This window comes from Gopherus evgoodei, chromosome 3 (assembly GCF_007399415.2).
Source record: "Gopherus evgoodei ecotype Sinaloan lineage chromosome 3, rGopEvg1_v1.p, whole genome shotgun sequence".
NCBI classification, from domain to species: Eukaryota; Metazoa; Chordata; order Testudines; family Testudinidae; genus Gopherus; species Gopherus evgoodei.
In genome coordinates this window covers 183830901-183849590 of record NC_044324.1, presented here as the reverse complement: position 1 = coordinate 183849590, position 18690 = coordinate 183830901, and the positions used below count along the sequence as shown (strand labels likewise).

Sequence of the window (18690 nt, the reverse complement as noted above, 5' to 3'; positions counted from 1 at the left end):
TTCCAGTGCTATTGAGATATATTTTTCAGTACATAGAGTGTCCCTCTGTACAGACACATATCTTCTGTAAGTAGTTAAGATAATATACCTCACATTTCTAAAAATCAGATACAATCATTTCTGTGATCTAGACAATACGAGGTGCTCTGTATGGGAAAAGGACTGGGTCAGGTGTTTTAGGACCAAAAGGTTGCATGTTAAAAAACACAAATTTAAATGGAAACCTATTTCCTTTTTTTCTTAAGTGACCTGCGATGAAATCCTGATCCCACTGAAATTAAGGGGAATTTTGCCATTGACGTCAATGGGCACAGAATTTCACCTCTGACTTTCAGAGATGCTGGGCACTTACAGCTTCCTCTGATTTCAGCGGAGGCCATGGATACCTAGCACCGCCAAAATAAAACCACTTATGTAAGTGCCTAAACAGAATCTACGCACTTTAACCATCTAAGTATGAAAACTGTGGCCCTAAGTATGTACATTCTGTCCATGATTTTTCACTTGAAAGCATCACTTTTCTGCAAAAATTAGTACCTTGCAACATAGACTTATTGTACTTATCTCAAATACTTGCTAGTACTCTGTTTATTCAAAATGTTAGATAAGGAAGTTTGAATCCTGATGAGGCATGATAAATGTCAGATAAAAAAAAAGCTGAATTTATAATCACAGATAACGACTGTCTACCATTTAGCAAATAAGACAGAATAGAAGGATTCAGAGTCAATGCCAGTTAAGTGTCAACACTTCCTTCCATCTGGCATGGGGACATGACAAAAAAAACAACAATTACAATAATTAGATCTCTATGCTGTTCTACATCTAAAACCATTACAAAATTTCAGTATTTTTCAGCTTTCATATTTTGAACATATAAAACATATGTATATAAACATACACATGCCCTGATTCACCACTACATTACTCCAATTTACTGATGTGACACCACTGATTTCAAAACTTGAGTAACAGTAGAGAATTAAGGATGTATAATTCAGGTAAAGGCAAATAATTGGGGTAGATAGTTTGATGGGAATACACACGATTATACCCACTCTTCTAATTCTGAGACTTGGAAGATCCTTAAAATGATTTGAATCATCTCTGCTAACTTTTTTATGTAGTTTTAGTTCTTACATATTGTGCAAATTAGCACAAAATATGTCTATCTTCTTTTATCCCAATTTTTTACTATAACATGTATACATACATGAAGACAGTAGATGTAAAAACATTAATGAATGGAAGCCCAAACATTTGTCAGTAGGGGTCACATGGCAATTTGCAAGGAGCACAAGGGTGGTGAAAAATTTCTGTGTAAATATACACATTTTATTTTTTTTAAAGTAGATCTCTCTATAATATTTCCTTCATCCTGCCTTTTCCTTGATAGATAAACAAAGTGAAATTTATTTTTTTAGGTAACCTCCAGTTAAGAGTCTTCAGTTGACCATCTTTGTTCTCAACTTGCTGTTAACAGGAAGAACCTGGCTGTCTGATTAGAGATTCACCAGTCTGCATCCAGACCTCAGGACGCAGGTTAAACAATCCTGATGTAAAGTATACTAATATCTAAGTAGAAAGTGGTCTTTTTACAAGGAGTAAGGTGGAGTTCACAGAAGATCTCGTATAAATATAAGTATAGTGCAACCTCAGAGTTATGAACAACAGAGTTACGAACTAACCAGTCAACTACACACTTTATTTGGAACCAGAAGTACACAATCAGGCAGCAACAGAGACAAAACAAACAAACAAACAAAGAAATATATAATAAAAAAGCAAATACAGCACAGTACTGTGTTAAATGTAAACTACTAAAAAAAATAAAGGGAAAGCAGCATTCTTCTTCTACACAGTAAAATTTCAAAGCTGTATTAAGTCAACGTTCAGTTGTAAACTTTTGAAAGAACAACCATAATGTTTTGTTCAGAGTTACAAACATTTCAGTTATGAACAACCTCCACGCTCAAAGTGTTCTTAACTCTGATGTTCTACTGCAAAGGGCAAAAAGACAATCTCAGTTTTCAGATTTTTATCCTATCAAAAAAGACGTTGGTGAAAAATAACTGAAAGTCAATTTATTGGCAGCTGCTTTCATGCTTAAGATAGCAAACCCAATGACAAAACTCCAAGTGTTAACATTCCAATATGAAAAGCTAGAATCTGTCAAATTCACTCCAATCTACAATATGCATCATTACCTTTACTTGGCGCTGACTTTCTCACAGAGGCCACGTGGTCTTCAGAGATAGCAAGACGTCTCAAAACATCAGCCAATGCTGCTTTTAGCACAGTGATTTCATCTTCTTGTTGCTGCACTCTCAGTTCGAGAGCTGAAAGACGGTCCTGGACATCGGATGTGCTTGCAGCAGAGATGCTATCATCTAGTTGGGGATGGGGGGGGGGGAAAGGAGGAGGGAATTTTAATGTTTTTTCAAAACTAAAAACTACTAAAAAGAGAAGAGTTACAAAACTTATAGTGCAATCTTGTTTATCAAAAATATTTGGGAGATACTGAAGATGGTTGGATAAAGATGATAATGGTTAAGTATGGGATCATAAGCATAACCAACATAAGGAGAAGATTAAGGCCCTTAAACACTGGTGCCTACACAGGATGTTTGGAAACTGAACTTGTACTGTAATGGGAACAAGATATATGCTAAACAGGACAAGGCTGTATTTTCAAATTTGATACAAAATAAAGTATGTTCAAACATTTTGAAGTGTATTCTACTGCAACTTTTAAAGAAGTAGTCTAAGCATCCTTCGTTTTAAAGTATGACATAATTAAAAATCAATTGAAAAATATATAACTCACCAAGACCAAATTTAATGAAGTGACAACTCCAATTCAAAAATATTCTAGATCAGATGTTTTAACTTGTTACTTTTTTTCTTTTTACTGTTTTTTTTTTCACATCATCACACTGCATGATCCAAAAAATATACTACTTTATAACATTTGGCCCGAAGTGATGAGAACAGAAAGTAAATATGCTGTGAAGGGCTCCAAAAATCTGTTTGGCCACTCAAAAATAGATTAGTATTGAAGGCATAATCCAGCCAAATCTATTCTTCAATAGTAAAATGGGAATTACAGCTTCTGCATATTCTTTGCCTTTGACAGCTCATTGCATTATTTCTGCCAAGCCAAAATAACACATCATAGGTTTTTATTTTTAGCATAAATCAGAGTATGTGCACTACAAATGGGTTGTAAAAAATACATGTCACCCAACAAAAGGTATTCCTAAAGGTATCCTTAGTGAGTTTGGGTTTCTTAATACTCTAAACAAAATACAAGCGTAAAATCACAGGGATTCATAAACTTTGCTTATTTAATACTGGATGGATGACATATATGAAGCACATTCATACCACCAAATTATATGTAAAAGCAAACATGCAAATTATTATTTGTGAAATGTTATGCATATTTTAAATTTTGGACCCACTAGTTTCATGAAATTCAATTCAGGGAAACAATTTAAATTATAATTTTTTTTAAAGGCCTAATCCCGAAACCCCTTATTATCCAACATAGGCCCTGATCCTGCAAACACTTATACACCTGAGTAGTCCTCAAGCTCAATGTAAGTACGTGACTGCAAGAACGGGGGACAAAGCAACGAAGGTGGTAAAGATTTGCAGCATCAGGCCCTAAGCTGTTAAAACTGATAAAATATTAACATTTGGGACTACTTATTGAAGTAGCACCAAATTCAATTTTATTGTAATTCTTAATACTGATATTTTATGAGACACAAAGAAATCACCATAGGATTTATTCAAACAAGAGAAGTTACAAGTGAAAAGTACATACAATGGTAGAAACAGCGGCAAGAATATCCAAAGAGATATTGGTGTAAAATGTCTACTTGCAGCATAGGAAGGCTTGATTATCAATTTTTGCCAGCCAGATATATTTTGAAAAAGAAAAATTAAGATGGTTTTTTGGGCTGGAAACTCACTTAAATCTAAAAGGAAGATAAATTACAAGGGGATTTGGAGAAGTGTATGTAATATGTATTTTGTAGTCCTGAGTTAATGGGAGGAAAACGATATGCTAATAATGATATGTGTATACTAATCAAAAGAAGGCTGCATTGTAAGAGATATGTAATCAGTTCAGTAATGTGGATAGCAGCTGAAAGAGTCTAAATAAAAACACCTTTAATCCTGGCAAACGTGTATGTATGCCTAAGAATACAGAAAAAAGTGAATAGCCATATTTCTTATGTCATTGGAATCTGTGGCCTACTTCAACCGCTATATAAGCATTCTGCAATATCACCTGCCAGTAAGGGTTTGTCTACACTACAGGATTATTCCGATTTTACATAAATCGATTTTGTAAAACAGATTGTATAAAGTCGCCGTGGCCACACAAAGCACAATAATTCGGTGGTGTAGGTCCATGTACCGAGGCTAGCGTCGATTTCTGGAGAGTTGCACTGTGGGTAGCTATCCCGTAGCTATCCCACAGTTCCCGCAGTCTCCCCCGCACATTGGAATTCTGGGTTGAGATCCCAATGCATGATGGTGCAAAAATAGTGTCGCTGGTGATTCTGGGTAAATGTCGTCACTCATTCCTTCATTCGTGAAAGCAACGGCAGACAATCATTTCATGCCCTTTTTCCCTGGATTGCCCTGGCAGAAGCCATAGCATGGCAACCATGAAGCCTGTTTTGCCTTTTGTCACTGTCACCATATGTGTACTGGATGCCGCTGACAGGGGCGGTACTGCAGCATTCATTTGCCTCTGCAAGGTAGCAGAGACGGTTACCAGTCGTTCTGTACCGTCTGCTGTGCCATTGTAAATTGGCGATGAGATGATGGTTATCAGTTGTTCTGTACCATCTGCTGCTGTCATGGGTGCTCCTGGCTGACCTTCACTGAGGTCGGACGGGGACGCAAAGACAAAATGTTGTATCTAAAAATAGAGTCAGTCCTGCCTAGAATATGGGGCAAGTGTACCAGAGAACCAGTGTATCAGAGAGCACAGCCGATCCGGGTCAGATCCCGCAGAAATGATGATCTGCATGCCATTCTACGGGGTGCCCCTGCAGCAACCCCACCCGTTGCTTTCCTCCTCCCCCAACCCTCTTGGGCTACCGTTGCAGTGTCCCCCCATTTGTGTGATGATGTAATAAAGAATGCAGGAATAAGAAACACTGACTTTTTAGTGAGATAAAATGAGGAGGAGGCAGTCTCTAGCTGCTATGATAGACCAGGCAGGACATTAAACGGTGGGGGGGAGAGGAGCCCAGCATCCTGCTGCTATGATAGTCCTGGCAGTACAGAAACTTTTCTTTAGACATGAAAGCGGGAGGGGGGCTCATGTAGCTCAGCCCCCCGTTGCTATGATGAGGATGGTTACCAGCCGTTCTGTACCATCTGCCGGGAATAACCGGGAGTCATTCCTATTTTTACCCACCTGAGGCCAGCCAGAAGCACTCATGGCATGATGACAAGGACGACTACCAGTACTTCTGCACTGTACTGTCTGCCACCAGCGAAGAGAGGGGAGAGGACGCTGCTGTTCAGTAGACATACGGTGACATTGAAAAAAGTCAAGAAATGATTTTTTTCCCTTTTCTTACATGGGGGAGGAGGGGAGTAAATTGACGAGATATACCCCGAAACACCCTGGACAATCTGTTTGACCCTACAGGCATTGGGAGCTCAGCCAAGAATACAAATATTTTTCGTAGACTGCTGGGGACTGTGGGATAGCTGGAGTCCTCAGTACCCTCTCCCTTCCTCCATAAGCATCCATTCGATTCTTTGGCTTTCCACTACGCTTGTCACACAGCACTGTGCTGAGGACTCTGTATCATAGCCTGGAGATTTTTTTCAAATGCTTTGGCATTTCACCTTCTGTAAGGGAGCTCTGATAGAACAGATTTGTCTCTCCATACAGCAACCAGATCCAGTAACTCCCGTACAGTCCATAGTGGAGCTCTTTTTGGATTTGGGACTGCATGGCCACCTGTGCTGGTCAGAGCTCCACGCTGGGCAAACAGGAAATGAAATTCAAAATTTCGCGGGGCTTTTCCTGTCTGCCTGGCCACTGCATCCGAGTTCGGATTGCTGTCCAGAGCGGTCACAGTGGTGCACGGTGGGATACCGCCCGGAGGCCAATACCATCGATTTGCGGCCACACTAGCCCTAATCCGATATGGTAATACCGATTTTAGTGCTACTCCTCTCGTTGGGGAGGAGTACAGAAACCAGTTTTAAGAACCCTTTATATCGATATAAAGGGCCTCATTGTGTGGATGGGTGCAGGGTTAAATTGGTTTAAGGCTACTAAAATCGGTGTAAACGCATAGTGTAGACCAGACCTAAGAGACTAAAAGTCTTCATGCCCAAAAGAGATAACTTAAAAGAGAGAGAGAGAGAATGAATGAATGAATTGTTACAACATATGGAGGAAAAAGGTAATGCCACCAGTGCAAGATAACACATTTTATTTCCATGCACTTTGAGTGAATATAAGAATAAATTTCTGATTTTTGCAGAAAGCTTATTTAAGAAGCATAACACAAACAGATTGTGCACCATTATATCTTACTCAAGTCAGAAAAGAAACCTAAGTTCCTTAGTGTACAAAGAATGAACAAATGCTTTTAAATCCCCCATGTCAAAAAAGTGACAAAACATAAAAAGATGTATTTTAAAATTTTGCTCAAAATAAGGAGTGCATGTTATCTCTGAACTAATAAAAACTTAGAAATGTTATAACTCATGAGGAAGTGACTGGACTTCCTGGAATTCCAAAAAGTACAACCCAATTATCTCTATTTAGCTAAATAGTATATTATGAGCATTCAAATAAAATATGGAAACATTGTTGTCAACTTCACAACGAAAACTGCAACCATAATCCAGCTATGTTGTCTTAAGACAAGGAAGACATTAATTGTAATTAAAATTAAAGATATACTGAAAGTATATCAAAATAACTATAAGGATCTTTAAAGTTCATCTTATGGTAGTAGCAATCAAAACCAAAATACCACAGCTATCACATAATACACCACCAAATCGATTAGCCCAAACTGAAGTGCTTCATATGGAAATAAAAAATATAAATAGCAGCTAAAAGTCTTACAAAGAGTAAATCCCCAGGCACTATAGATACACTACAGATTACTATAAAACATTTGTAAAAAGAAACAAGCAGCCGTCTTTTAGTTACGTTCCATCACAGTTTTAAAAGCCAGACATTACCATGCTTACTGTGTGAAGTTCAATAGAAATTACCAAACAAGGCCCCATTACTTAGGACTTATCTACACTAGCCTATAATTCAGACTATGGGCATATGAATAGTGGTTCACACCAAAGTGCTGGGCTGTAACTCCTCTGTGTGGATGCTGTGGGATGAACTAAAAGGTTCCCAGTTCATATTAACATAGCCCTCTTCAAACAGGACTACACTCCTACACAGCAGCAGCTCCTTGCCTTCGCAGTAGACGGTGCAGTAGGACTGATAGCCATTGTATGTCTCAGTGAGGTCAATCAGGGGCGCCTGGACAGATATGGCTATCTTCCTCCTAGAGCACCGAATGGCAACATGGGAAGGAGGGTAGGCAGTTATACAGTGGATGCAGCGGGGGTCTGTGCTCTTGTTGGATTTCCTGCATCTCCAACAGACGCTTCATCATGTCCGTTTGCTCCCCCAACAGACGCTTCATCATGTCCGTTTGCTCCCCCAACAGACGCTTCATCATGTCCGTTTGCTCCCCCATTAGCCTCAGCATCATGTCATGCCTCCACTCTTCGCACTCACTTAATTCTTTCCTGGCCTCTGCCACTGAATGCCTCCATGCATTAAGCTGTGCCCTATCAGCATCGGTGGACTCCATGAGCTTGGAAAACATGTCTTGCGAGTGCGTTTTTCTCACCTTCTAATCTGTGACAACCTCAGGGATGGAGATGATAGGCGGGAGCTGTCAAGGTATTATTCCCACTTTGAACTTTAGCATCCAAAAAGTGGGGACCTGCATGTACCCTTCTAAGCTTAATTCCTAGCTTAGATTTGATGGCGACGTCACCAGCCAAAATACAGTGTTTGGCACACTTTCTGTTCCCCCAAAAACCTTCCCTGGTGAACCCAAGACCCAAACCCCTTGGGTCTTAAAACAAGGAGAAATAAACCATCCCCTCTCCTTCCCCCTCCCAGACTTTCCCCTCCCTGGGCTACCCTGAGAGACTACACTGATCCAAACTCCTTGGATCTTAAAACAGAGAGGAATTAACCTCCCCTCCCATTCTTTCCCCCCACCAATCCCTGGTGAGTTCAGACCCAATCCCCTTGGGTCTTAAACAAGAAAAAAAAATCAATCAGGTTCTTAAAAAAGAAAGCTTTCAATTAAAGAAAGAAAAAGTAAAAATTATCTCTGTAAAATTAGGATGGAAAATGTTTACAGGGTATTCAGCTCATATAGACTAGAGGGACTTCCCCCGCCCCCCCAGCCTGAAATTCAAGTTACAGCAAACAGAGGTAAAAATATTTCCAGCAAAATACACATTCACAAGTTAAGAAAACAAACATAAGACTAATCCGCCTTTTCTACCTAGTACTTACTATTTTGAACATTAGAGACTGTTTCAGAAAGATTGGAGAAATCTGGGGTGCACGTCTGGTTCCTCTTAGCCCCAAGAGCAAACAAAGAACAAAACAAACAGCACAAACAAAGACTTCCCTCCACCAAGATTTGAAAGTATCTTGTCCCCCCATTGGTCCTCTGGTCAGGTGTCAGCTAGGCTAGGTGAACTTCTTAACCCGTTACAGGTAAAATAGACATTAACCCTTAACTATCTGTTTATGACACACATCCCATATCTCAGACAGTGTGGAACCACAACTAGTGGTGATTTCTTCCTAGAACTTTAGAATAAACAGATTAATACAACACATGCACCTTTACATATAATACTAATTACGTAAAACTACAAGATTTTCCACATTTTAAGGACAATTTTTAACCAGTTGATTGTGGGAAACTTTCACGGGAGAGTGCATCAGCTACTTTGTTAGAAGCTCCTGAAATGTGTTGAATTTCAAAATCAAAATCTTGGAGTGCTAAACTCCATCGAAGAAGTTTTTCGTTGTTTCCCTTGGCCGTATGAAGCCACTTTAGCGCAGCATGGTCAGTGTGTAGCTGGAACCGCCGTCCCCAAACGTATGGGTGTAGCTTTTCCAGGGCATACGAATGGCGTAGCATTCTTTTTCACTGATTGACGAGTGGCTTTCCCTCTCAGACAGTTTCTTGCTGAGAAACACGACAGGATGGAAGTTTTGATCCAGTCCTTCCTGTATTAAAACTGCTCCCACACCACACTCAGATGCATCTGTGGTTACTAGGAATGGTTTGTAAAGTCTGGGGCCGTTAGCAAAGGGTCAGACATGAGGGTTGCCTTAAGCTGGGTAAAGGCCTTCTGACACTCATCAGTCCACTTAACTGCATTTGGTTGGGTCTTTTTGGTCAGGTCTGTTAGTGGGGCAGCGGTTTGGCTGTAGTGTGGTACAAATCGCCTGTAATACCCGGCCAAGCCTAAGAAGGACTGGACCTGTTTCTTTGACTTTGGGATAGGCCACTTTTGGATAGCATCCACCTTGGCCTGTAGGGGGTTTATGTTCCTTGACCCACCTGGTGTCCAAGGAAAGTCACTCTGGTTTGGCCTATTTGACACTTTTTAGCCTTAACAGTTAGTCCTGCCTGCCTGATGTGCTCAAAGACTTTTTCCAGGTGTTTTGCCCATGAACCAGAAAAAATGGCCACATCATCGAGATAGTCAACTGCATATTCTCCCAATCCTGCTAGGAGACCATCTACAAGTCTTTGGAAGGTGGCGGGTGCATTTCGCAGCCCGAAAGGAAGTACATTCAATTCATACACTCCTGCATGGGTGATGAAGGCTGACCTTTCCTTGGCGGGTTCATCCAGTGGTACTTGCCAGTACCCCTTGGTTAAGTCTATTGTAGAGATGAACTGGGCACGTTCCAATTTTTCCAATAGCTCATCGGTGCGTGGCATTCGATAATTGTCGGGACAAGTTACAGCATTTAGCTTACGGTAGTCCATGCAAGAGCCTATTTCCCCATCTGGTTTGGGTACCAGAACCACTGGAGATGCCCATGCGCTGGTAGAGGAGCGGATTATACCCATCTGTAGCATGTTCTGGATCTTCCGTTCTATAGCAGCTTGGGCATGAGGAGACACTCGGTAGGGTGGGGTTCTAATTGGGTGAGCATTACCTGTGTCAATGGAGTGGTATGCCTGTTCAATCCGTCCTGAGGTGGCTGAGAACAATGGAGCAAAGCTAGTGCACAGCTTCTTAATCTGTTGCCACTGCAGACGTTCCAGGGTTGTGGAGAGGGTCACCTCTTCCACACCACCGTCACTCTTTCCTTTGTAGTAGACACCTTAAGGCCTCTCAGCGTCATCTCCCTGGGCTTTAAACTGACAAACCTGTAAGTCTCTGGAATAAAAGGGCCTGAGAAAATTAACATTGTACACTTTAGGCTTTAGGGAGGAGGTGGGAAATGCTATGAGACAGTTAACAGCTCCCAGGCACTCTTGGACTGTGAATGGCCCTTCCCATGACACTTCCATCTGTTGCACCTTCAAGACCATAACCTGGTCTCCTACTTTGAAGGAACACTCTCTGATATGTTTATCATACTAGGCCTTTTGCTCTTCCTGAGCATCGTTTAGGTTTTCTTTAGCAAGGGCTAAAGAGTGTTGGAGAGTGCTTTGTAAGTTGCTTACAAAGTCTAAAATATTAGTTCCTGGAGAAGGCATAAACCCCTCCCATTGCTGCTTCACCAACTGTAATGGCCCCTTAACCTCATGGCCATACACAAGTTCAAACGGTGAAAACCCCAAACTGGGATGTAGTACAGATCTGTAAGGAAAAAGCAAATGCTGCAACACTAGGTCCCAATCATTGGAGTGTTCATTTACGAATTTACGTATCATGGCCTCCAAAGTTCCATTAAACCTTTCCACCAGGCCATTAGTTTGATGGCGGTAAGGGGTGGAAACCAAGTGATTCACCCCATGAGCTTCCCACAGATCTTTCATGGTCCCTGCCAGGAAATTAGTTCCTGAATCTGTAAGGATGTCGGAGGGCCAACCTACCCTGGCAAAAATGTCTGTTAAGGCTTGGCACACAGTTTTAGCCCTGCTGTTGCTTAGAGCTACTGCTTCCGGCCATCGAGTAGCAAAGTCCACGAAAGTCAGTATGTACTGCTTTCCTCTGAGGGTCTTTTTTGGGAAAGGACCCAGAATATCCACAACTACTTGCTGAAATGGGACCTCAATTATGGAGAGTGGCTGGAGAGGGGCCTTGACCTGGTCTTGGGGCTTCCCCACTCTTTGGCACACCTCACAAGACCGGACATAATTAGCAACGTCCTTGCCCATTCCCTCCCAATGGAAAGACTTCCCCAACCGGTCTTTGGCTCTGTTCACCTCAGCGTGGCCACTGGGATGATCATGGGCTAAGCTTAAGAGCTTTCCCCGGTACTTAGTTGGAACTACCAACTGTTTTTGAGGATGCCAGTCTTCCTGGTGTCCACCAGAAAGAGTTTCCTTGTATAAAAATTCTTGTTATATAACAAACCGGGATCGGTTAGAAGAGCTGAGAGGTGGTGGGGTGCTCCGTGCCACCGCCCAAGCTTTCTGAAGTCTGTCATCTGCTTCCTGCTCACTCTGGAACTGTTCCCTTGAAGCTGGAGACAACAGTTCTTCCTTAGACTGTGGACTTGGGCTTGGTCCCTCTGGAAGCGATGTAGGTGACGGGGTTGTTTTCGTCAATGGTGAACCGCTCTCCGCTGGTGCACTATGCGATATTTCAGGCTCTGGCTGAGCCTCTTGGGTAGGGTTGTTTGCTGCTTCTGCTAGTTCAGGCCCACTGGCGCCCTCTGGCATTGGGGTTGAAGACGGGTTTGCAAGCGCTGGCGTCAGTGCTGGCAACGGTTCTGGTGCTGGTTGCTTTTCCAGTTCCGGTTCTGGGACTGGATGCACTGTGGCTGTTGCCGCCATTAGTAGGGGATCCAGTCCACCACCTCTGTTTGCGTCTCTGGTAACAGACGGGGCCCTTGTGGACGGCTCAGGAACAGGGATGGGTCTGGAAGCTTGCCTGGCTTGGCTGCGTGTAACATTCCCGCCCATTTCACTTGCTTGGCCAAGTCTTCCCCCAGTAGCATGGGGATGGGATAATTGTCATAGACTGCAAAAGTCCATATTCCTGACCAGCCCTTGTACTGGACAGGCAGTTTAGCTGTAGGCAAGTCTACAGATTTTGACATGAATGTGTAAATTGTCACTTGGGCCTCTGGGTTGATGAACTTGGGGTCCACTAAGGATTGGTGGATAGCTGACACTTGTGCCCCTGTGTCTCTCCACGCGATAACCTTCTTTCCACCCACTCTCAAGGTTTCCCTTCGCTCCGAGGGTATTTGAGAGGCATCTGGGCCTGGGGATCTTTGGTGTGATGGTGGTGTAATGAACTGCACTTGGTTGGGGTTCTTGGGGCAGTTGGCCTTTATATGTCCCAGTTCATTACATTTAAAACAACGCCCAGATGACTGGTCACTGGGCCAAGGTGGGTTCCTGGAGACTGGTGAGGTGGGACAATAGGGAGTCTGGGGCTTTCCTTGGGTTGTAGATGGGGTCTTGGGTTGCCTTCGGTGATAGGGTTTATTGTCTGTTCCCCCTGTGATATTCGCTCCCCTTGCTAGTAGCTTTTTTCTTTTCTGCCACTTCCACTCATCTGGCTCCAATCTTCCCTGCCTCGGTTACAGTTTTGGGCTTCCCATCTAGGATGTACCTTTCTATTTCCTCAGGAACACCCTCTAAGAACTGCTCCATTTGCATTAGGAGGGACAGCTCTGGCAGAGATTTAACATTTGCTCCTGATATCCAGGCATCCCAATTCTTTCCAATCTGGTAGGCGTGTCAGGTAAATGACACATCTGGTTTCCACCTTAGGGCTCTGAACTGCTGACGGGCATGCTCAGGTGTTAGCCCCATTCTGATTCTGGCCTTGGTTTGAAAAAGTTCATAATCGTTCATGTGTTCCTTAGGCATTTCAGCCGCCACCTCTGCTAAGGGTCCACTGAGCTGTGGCCTCAGCTCTATCATGTACTGGTCTGCAGAGATGTTGTACTCATGGCAGGTCCTTTCAAAATTTTCTAAGAAGGCCTCAGTGTCATCAGCTGCCTTGTAGGTGGGAAATTTCCTGGGATGGGGAAAAGTACCTGGAGAAGGGTTGTTAGGGTTGGCTGTGTCATTCTGCTTAGCCTTTGCTAATTCCATGGCCTGCTCGTAGGCCTCCCTTTGGAGTTCCAGCTCTTTTTGTTTCATCTCTCTCTCTCTCCTGTGGGCAGCCTCTTTGGCTTGTTCTTCTCTTTTGTGGGCAGCCTCTTTGGCTTTTTCTTCACTTCCTCTCATTTCTAGCTCTTTTTGATTCGTCTCCATAGCTCTCCTGTGGTCAGCTTCTTTGGCTTGTTCTTCTGCATCCACTCTTGCCCGTTCCTGTTTAACTGCTTCCTTGGTGCTCATTTTTTTTTCCTCTTGTGCTGGCCACACTACCTCTGCAGCTTACTGACTGCTTGGTTAACAGAGATTTTCTAACTAGCTATGCCTGAGAGGTAGAAAGAAAAAAAAAACACAATTCACTTGTAAATGCCTTTTGCTGGTTGTGTACTGGCTCACAGCTTGAGCCTCCTCTTAAGAAAGACCCTTTTAAAAAAAAAACTTAAGACCTCTGCCCTCAGGCTGCCTTTCAAACAGCCAGAAAGGAGAGAAAAAAAAACTCACTGGCTTTGGTTCTTAAAAACAATCCCCTCTAACCTGCTTTCAAGCAGCTAGAAAGGAGAGAAAAAAAGATCCTACTGGTTTTGGTCCTAGAAATCCCACCGCTTTACGTCATGTCAAGGTATTTTACTCACTTTGAACTTTAGCATCCAAAAAGTGGGGACCTCCATGTACCCTTCTAAGCTTAATAATTCCTAGCTTAGATTTGATGGCGACGTCACCAGCCAAAATACAGTGTTTGGCACACTTTCTGTTCCCCCAAAAACCTTCCCTGGTGAATCCAAGACCCAAACCCCTTGGGTCTTAAAACAAGGAGAAATAAACCATCCCCTCTCCTTCCCCCTCCCAGACTTTCCCCTCCCTGGGCTACCCTGAGAGACTACACTGATCCAAACTCCTTGGATCTTAAAACAGAGAGGAATTAACCTCCCCTCCCATTCTTTCCCCCCACCAATCCCTGGTGAGTTCAGACCCAATCCCCTTGGGTCTTAAACAAGAAAAAAAAATCAATCAGGTTCTTAAAAAAGAAAGCTTTCAATTAAAGAAAGAAAAAGTAAAAATTATCTCTGTAAAATTAGGATGGAAAATGTTTACAGGGTATTCAGCTCATATAGACTAGAGGGACTTCCCCCGCGCCCCCCCCCCAGCCTGAAATTCAAGTTACAGCAAACTTGAAATGTTACAGAGGTAAAAATACTTCCAGCAAAATACACATTCACAAGTTAAGAAAACAAACATAAGACTAATCCGCCTCTTCTACCTAGTACTTACTATTTTGAACATTAGAGACTGTTTCAGAAAGATTGGAGAAATCTGGGGTGCACGTCTGGTTCCTCTTAGCCCCAAAAGCGAACAAAGAACAAAACAAACAGCACAAACAAAGACTTCCTTCCACCAAGATTTGAAAGTATCTTGTCCCCTCATTGGTCCTCTGGTCAGCTGTCAGCCAGGTTCACTGAGCTTCTTAACCCTTTACAGGTAAAATAGACATTAACCCTTAACTATCTGTTTATGACAGGAGCATAGAAACATCCCACACTCCACAGTTCTGAGGGGACTGCATGGTCACCTGTGCTGACAAGTGCTGCTGAGTTCGTCATGCTGATTAAACAGGAAATGAAATACAGAAGTTCCCGGGGCTTTTCCTGTGTACCTGGTTAGTGCATCAGAGTTCAAAGTGCTGTCCAAAGCGGTAACAATGGAGCACTCTGGGATAGCTCCTGGAGGCCAATACCATTGATTTGTATCCATACTACCCCAAATTCGACCCAGCAAGGTTGATTTTAGCACTACTCCCCTCGCTGGGGAGGAGTACAGAAGTTGATTTTAAGAGCCCTTTATGTCGACGGAAAGGGGCTCGTTGTGTGGACATATTCATATTAAAATTGACCTAACGTGGCTAAATTCGACCTAACCCCATACTATAGACCAGAGCTTAGTCTGCTCATTTATTTCCTTGATGAACACAGACACTATGTACTTAAGTGAAATACTGGCCAATGCAAATTATTGTATTTTATTACTGACATCAACTAAGTCTGTTTTGTACTGGAACCAGATACCAAATAAAAATGACTGAGTGTGTGTGCCCACTCTCTCTCTCTCTGATTGTCTCTGCTCTGGGATAGAGCAGTGCCCCAGGGCTCCCGCTCTGGAGACAATGTCTTCGCCCTCTTGGGCTTCTTGACTATAGCTCTCCAGCTGGGCTACTACAGTTCAGTTCCCGCTCTGAGGTGCCTCAAGATCCAGGTCACTTCCCCCTAGTGGCTAATGTGGGTGAGTGGAGGGGACCCGGGTCCATCCTCTACTTCAGGCCCCAGCCCAAGGATCCTGTTGATCGCAGCCATCTGCTGTGTCCCTTTAACTACGTCACATGACTTCTCTAATTCCCTGGGCCACTTCCCCGTGGTTCTGTGCTGTCTTCACCCTTACCTCAGAGCTTTGTTCTAATGGAGTCCCTGCAACCAGCTCAGGGCTCCTTTTCACTCTTCCTGGCTTCTGGCAGCTCTGCCTTGTCTGGGGTTCTGTAGGTCCATCAGCCAGCCACATGCCATCCAGGCTCCTGCAGCTCCAGCAAGGAACTGAACTACCTCTGGCCCTGCAGCTCCTCTTATACTAGGCTGCTAAGGCCCTGATTGACTATGTCTCACACAGTCACTTTAGACAGCTTAGAGGACTCTCTCCACTGCCCTTTATTGGGCTGGAGCATGGCAGGGCAATGAGGCCTCCATTGGGGGGGCCTCAGAAGGTCTGGTATACCCCGTCACACCAACTTTACGCACTATCATTACCATATAATTTTCAATGTGCATGATTATTGACATAACAAGGAACATTACCAAAGCACTCATAATATAGATACGAAGTATAATACTCGATATATACCAAAAACCTTCCAGATCTAATGTCATGACATGGGATTTATTTAAAAGAAGCTGTCACCTGTGCACCTGATCAATGAGAAATCATTTTTATGGTGTAAAGACAAAAAAAATTAACTTAAAAAAATTTTTTTAGAGGGGGATGAATTTAGTGCTCAGAAAACCTCTGAAACGGAAGTCCCAGAGACTAGAGTCCTCTTTCCATATAAGATGTACAGCCACAGCACTGTAAAATACTCCCTGCTGCTCTTCTAATTAGGGATGTAAAAGGTTCAATGGTTAACCGGTAAGCACAAGGCTTACCGTTTACCAACCTTAACTGTTAACCTAAGCCGTCTCACGCCGGGCAGTGGCACTCCAGCCCCGGCTGCAACGGACCAGCTCAAGAGCGACCTCAGCCCTGGCCCCAGCCCCACCAGCTGGCTGGAACGACCCCAGCCACGGCCGCCCCACACAAGCCGGCCAGAGTGACCCCAGCCTCAGCCACCCCGTGACAGCCATCTGGAGGGTCCCCAGTCCACCAGGCCAGCCACAGCAACCTCGGTTAACGATAAACTATTAAAATTATATTGTTTAACTGGTTAACTTTTTAAACCGATATTTACATTGCTATTTTCAATTTGCCTAAGTGGGTGAAACCACTTCTAGAAGATGAGAGAGTTCAGTTTCTCTGCCCAGTCAGTGCTGGGACTCTTTGCCATAAGACTTAATGAGGCACCAGTGATGGTGCTGGACAGACCTCCAAATACAATTCACACAGGCCACTAAGCAGATTTAGCAGGGTAATCACATATTAAAATCTCTTCCTTAGTTACTGACTACTTCAGACAAATCTGAATTGGCTACCTAAATGTAAAAGAAAACATATCAAGCTTTCTATACTGGGCTTATAATGATAATATCAGTGCACATATCAATCCCAATATCAGTCCTATATGACAACTAATCCCTGCATAATATGCCCAAAGATCACAAAGTTTGATTTTCAAAAAAAACCAATATTTGAGAAAAACAAATTATACAAAACCCAGCACATGGAAATTTAAACCACAGACTGGAAAAGCCAGCACTTTATCCAATAAGCTACACAACCACAGATAGTTTTACACCCCCGCTGCCAACACATATAATTTCCCCAGTAACATGAAAGTCCCTTCAATGTGGGAACACAGCCTAAATTTCCTGTGTTCCCAGGACCAGATTCAGTCTCATGATTAAAGACTACAAAATGAAGTGGTACCAAAACAATCCATTCTCATTACAATCTGAAGGCTGGGGTGGGGGGAGGGGGTGCTCCATGTTTCTCAGTTCTCCCTTCAGTGCCACTTTTTGGACAACCTGCCATTTTTGTTCTGAAGAACTGTGAATCATCTGACTGGCAAAGGATTATTAGAAACATATTTCCAGAAAGATAATTCACAAAATTCCTTTTGCAATCACTTTCAATGGAACAAATTTCCTTGCAGTTTGCTGCAATATATTGGTATTAAAACCAGCTTACCAGGTGGCAAAACCAAAAGACACAAGACAACTTTTAAAAATATGGAAGCATCAGACTCTACAGACCCCAGTGTCTCTGTTGACCCTTTCAAATGTTAACAAGCATGAAAACAGAAAAAGGTTTTACAGCTATATGAATCGTGTAAGGAATACTACTTTGAACTCGGATTCAAAATCAAAGCAAATATGTAATTAAACAACCCAACCATATACATAGGACTACTAGAGGAAAACACTTATTGACTGCTGGAAATTTAAACTGGACATGCTGATAATAAATATTACAGCACTGTCCCCAGCGCCACTCTTTCCCCTGCTTTTTAAAATATTCATTTAACAACAGATACACTGTTTGCTTAGTTTTATATAAAATATGAAGGACTGCCGGTAAAAAAGGCAAGTGTATGTTTATTTTTTCTTATCAAACAATCGTTGAGGTGTACGAGGTGGTTATTTGTTGCAATAGTAGATAAGTTTTACTAAATTGACCTGGCTGTACTGAATCCCTGAGTACTATTGAAGTTGCAAGTATTAAAAGCTGCATTCCTTTTTATGATTCATTCTCTTTCCATTAGCTTCCAGAACTTTTGTTACACTAATGCAGGGGTCAGCAACCTATGGCATGTGTGCCAAAGATGGCACGTGAGCCAATTTTTAACAGCACGCTGCTGCTTGCCAGGGTCCCAGCCGCCAGTCCTGCTCAGCCTGCTGCCGAATCCTGGCCGGCAGTGGGCTGAGCGGCCGCAACAGGCAGCAGCATGCCATTAAAAATCCTGTCCGGACCAGCCCGCTCTTCTCTGCTCCTCCCGCTGGCATTTGCACATGCTTTCCTAAACTCCGTCACTTCCGGTGGGAGGTTGTGTTTCCGGGTTAGCGTGTCCATAACACTATCTGGTGTCCGCAGAGTCTGAGCAGCCCCAGAAGCGGCCCCGACGGCAGGGGTAGGAAGAGGGACCCGGCCC

At 43.0% G+C, this 18690-nt stretch overlaps 1 protein-coding gene across 4 annotated transcripts in view; it reads right to left on the bottom strand.

Annotated features, from left to right (window-relative positions):
• Positions 1 to 18690, bottom strand: part of EML4 (EMAP like 4) — a 263780-nt gene that overhangs the window by 117765 nt on the left and 127325 nt on the right. For all 4 annotated transcript variants that reach the window (XM_030557641.1, XM_030557640.1, XM_030557639.1 and 1 more), the window contains one exon: positions 2208 to 2390. In XM_030557641.1, coding sequence (XP_030413501.1) covers positions 2208 to 2390 — 183 coding nt within the window. The remainder of the gene's footprint in view (positions 1 to 2207; positions 2391 to 18690) is intronic.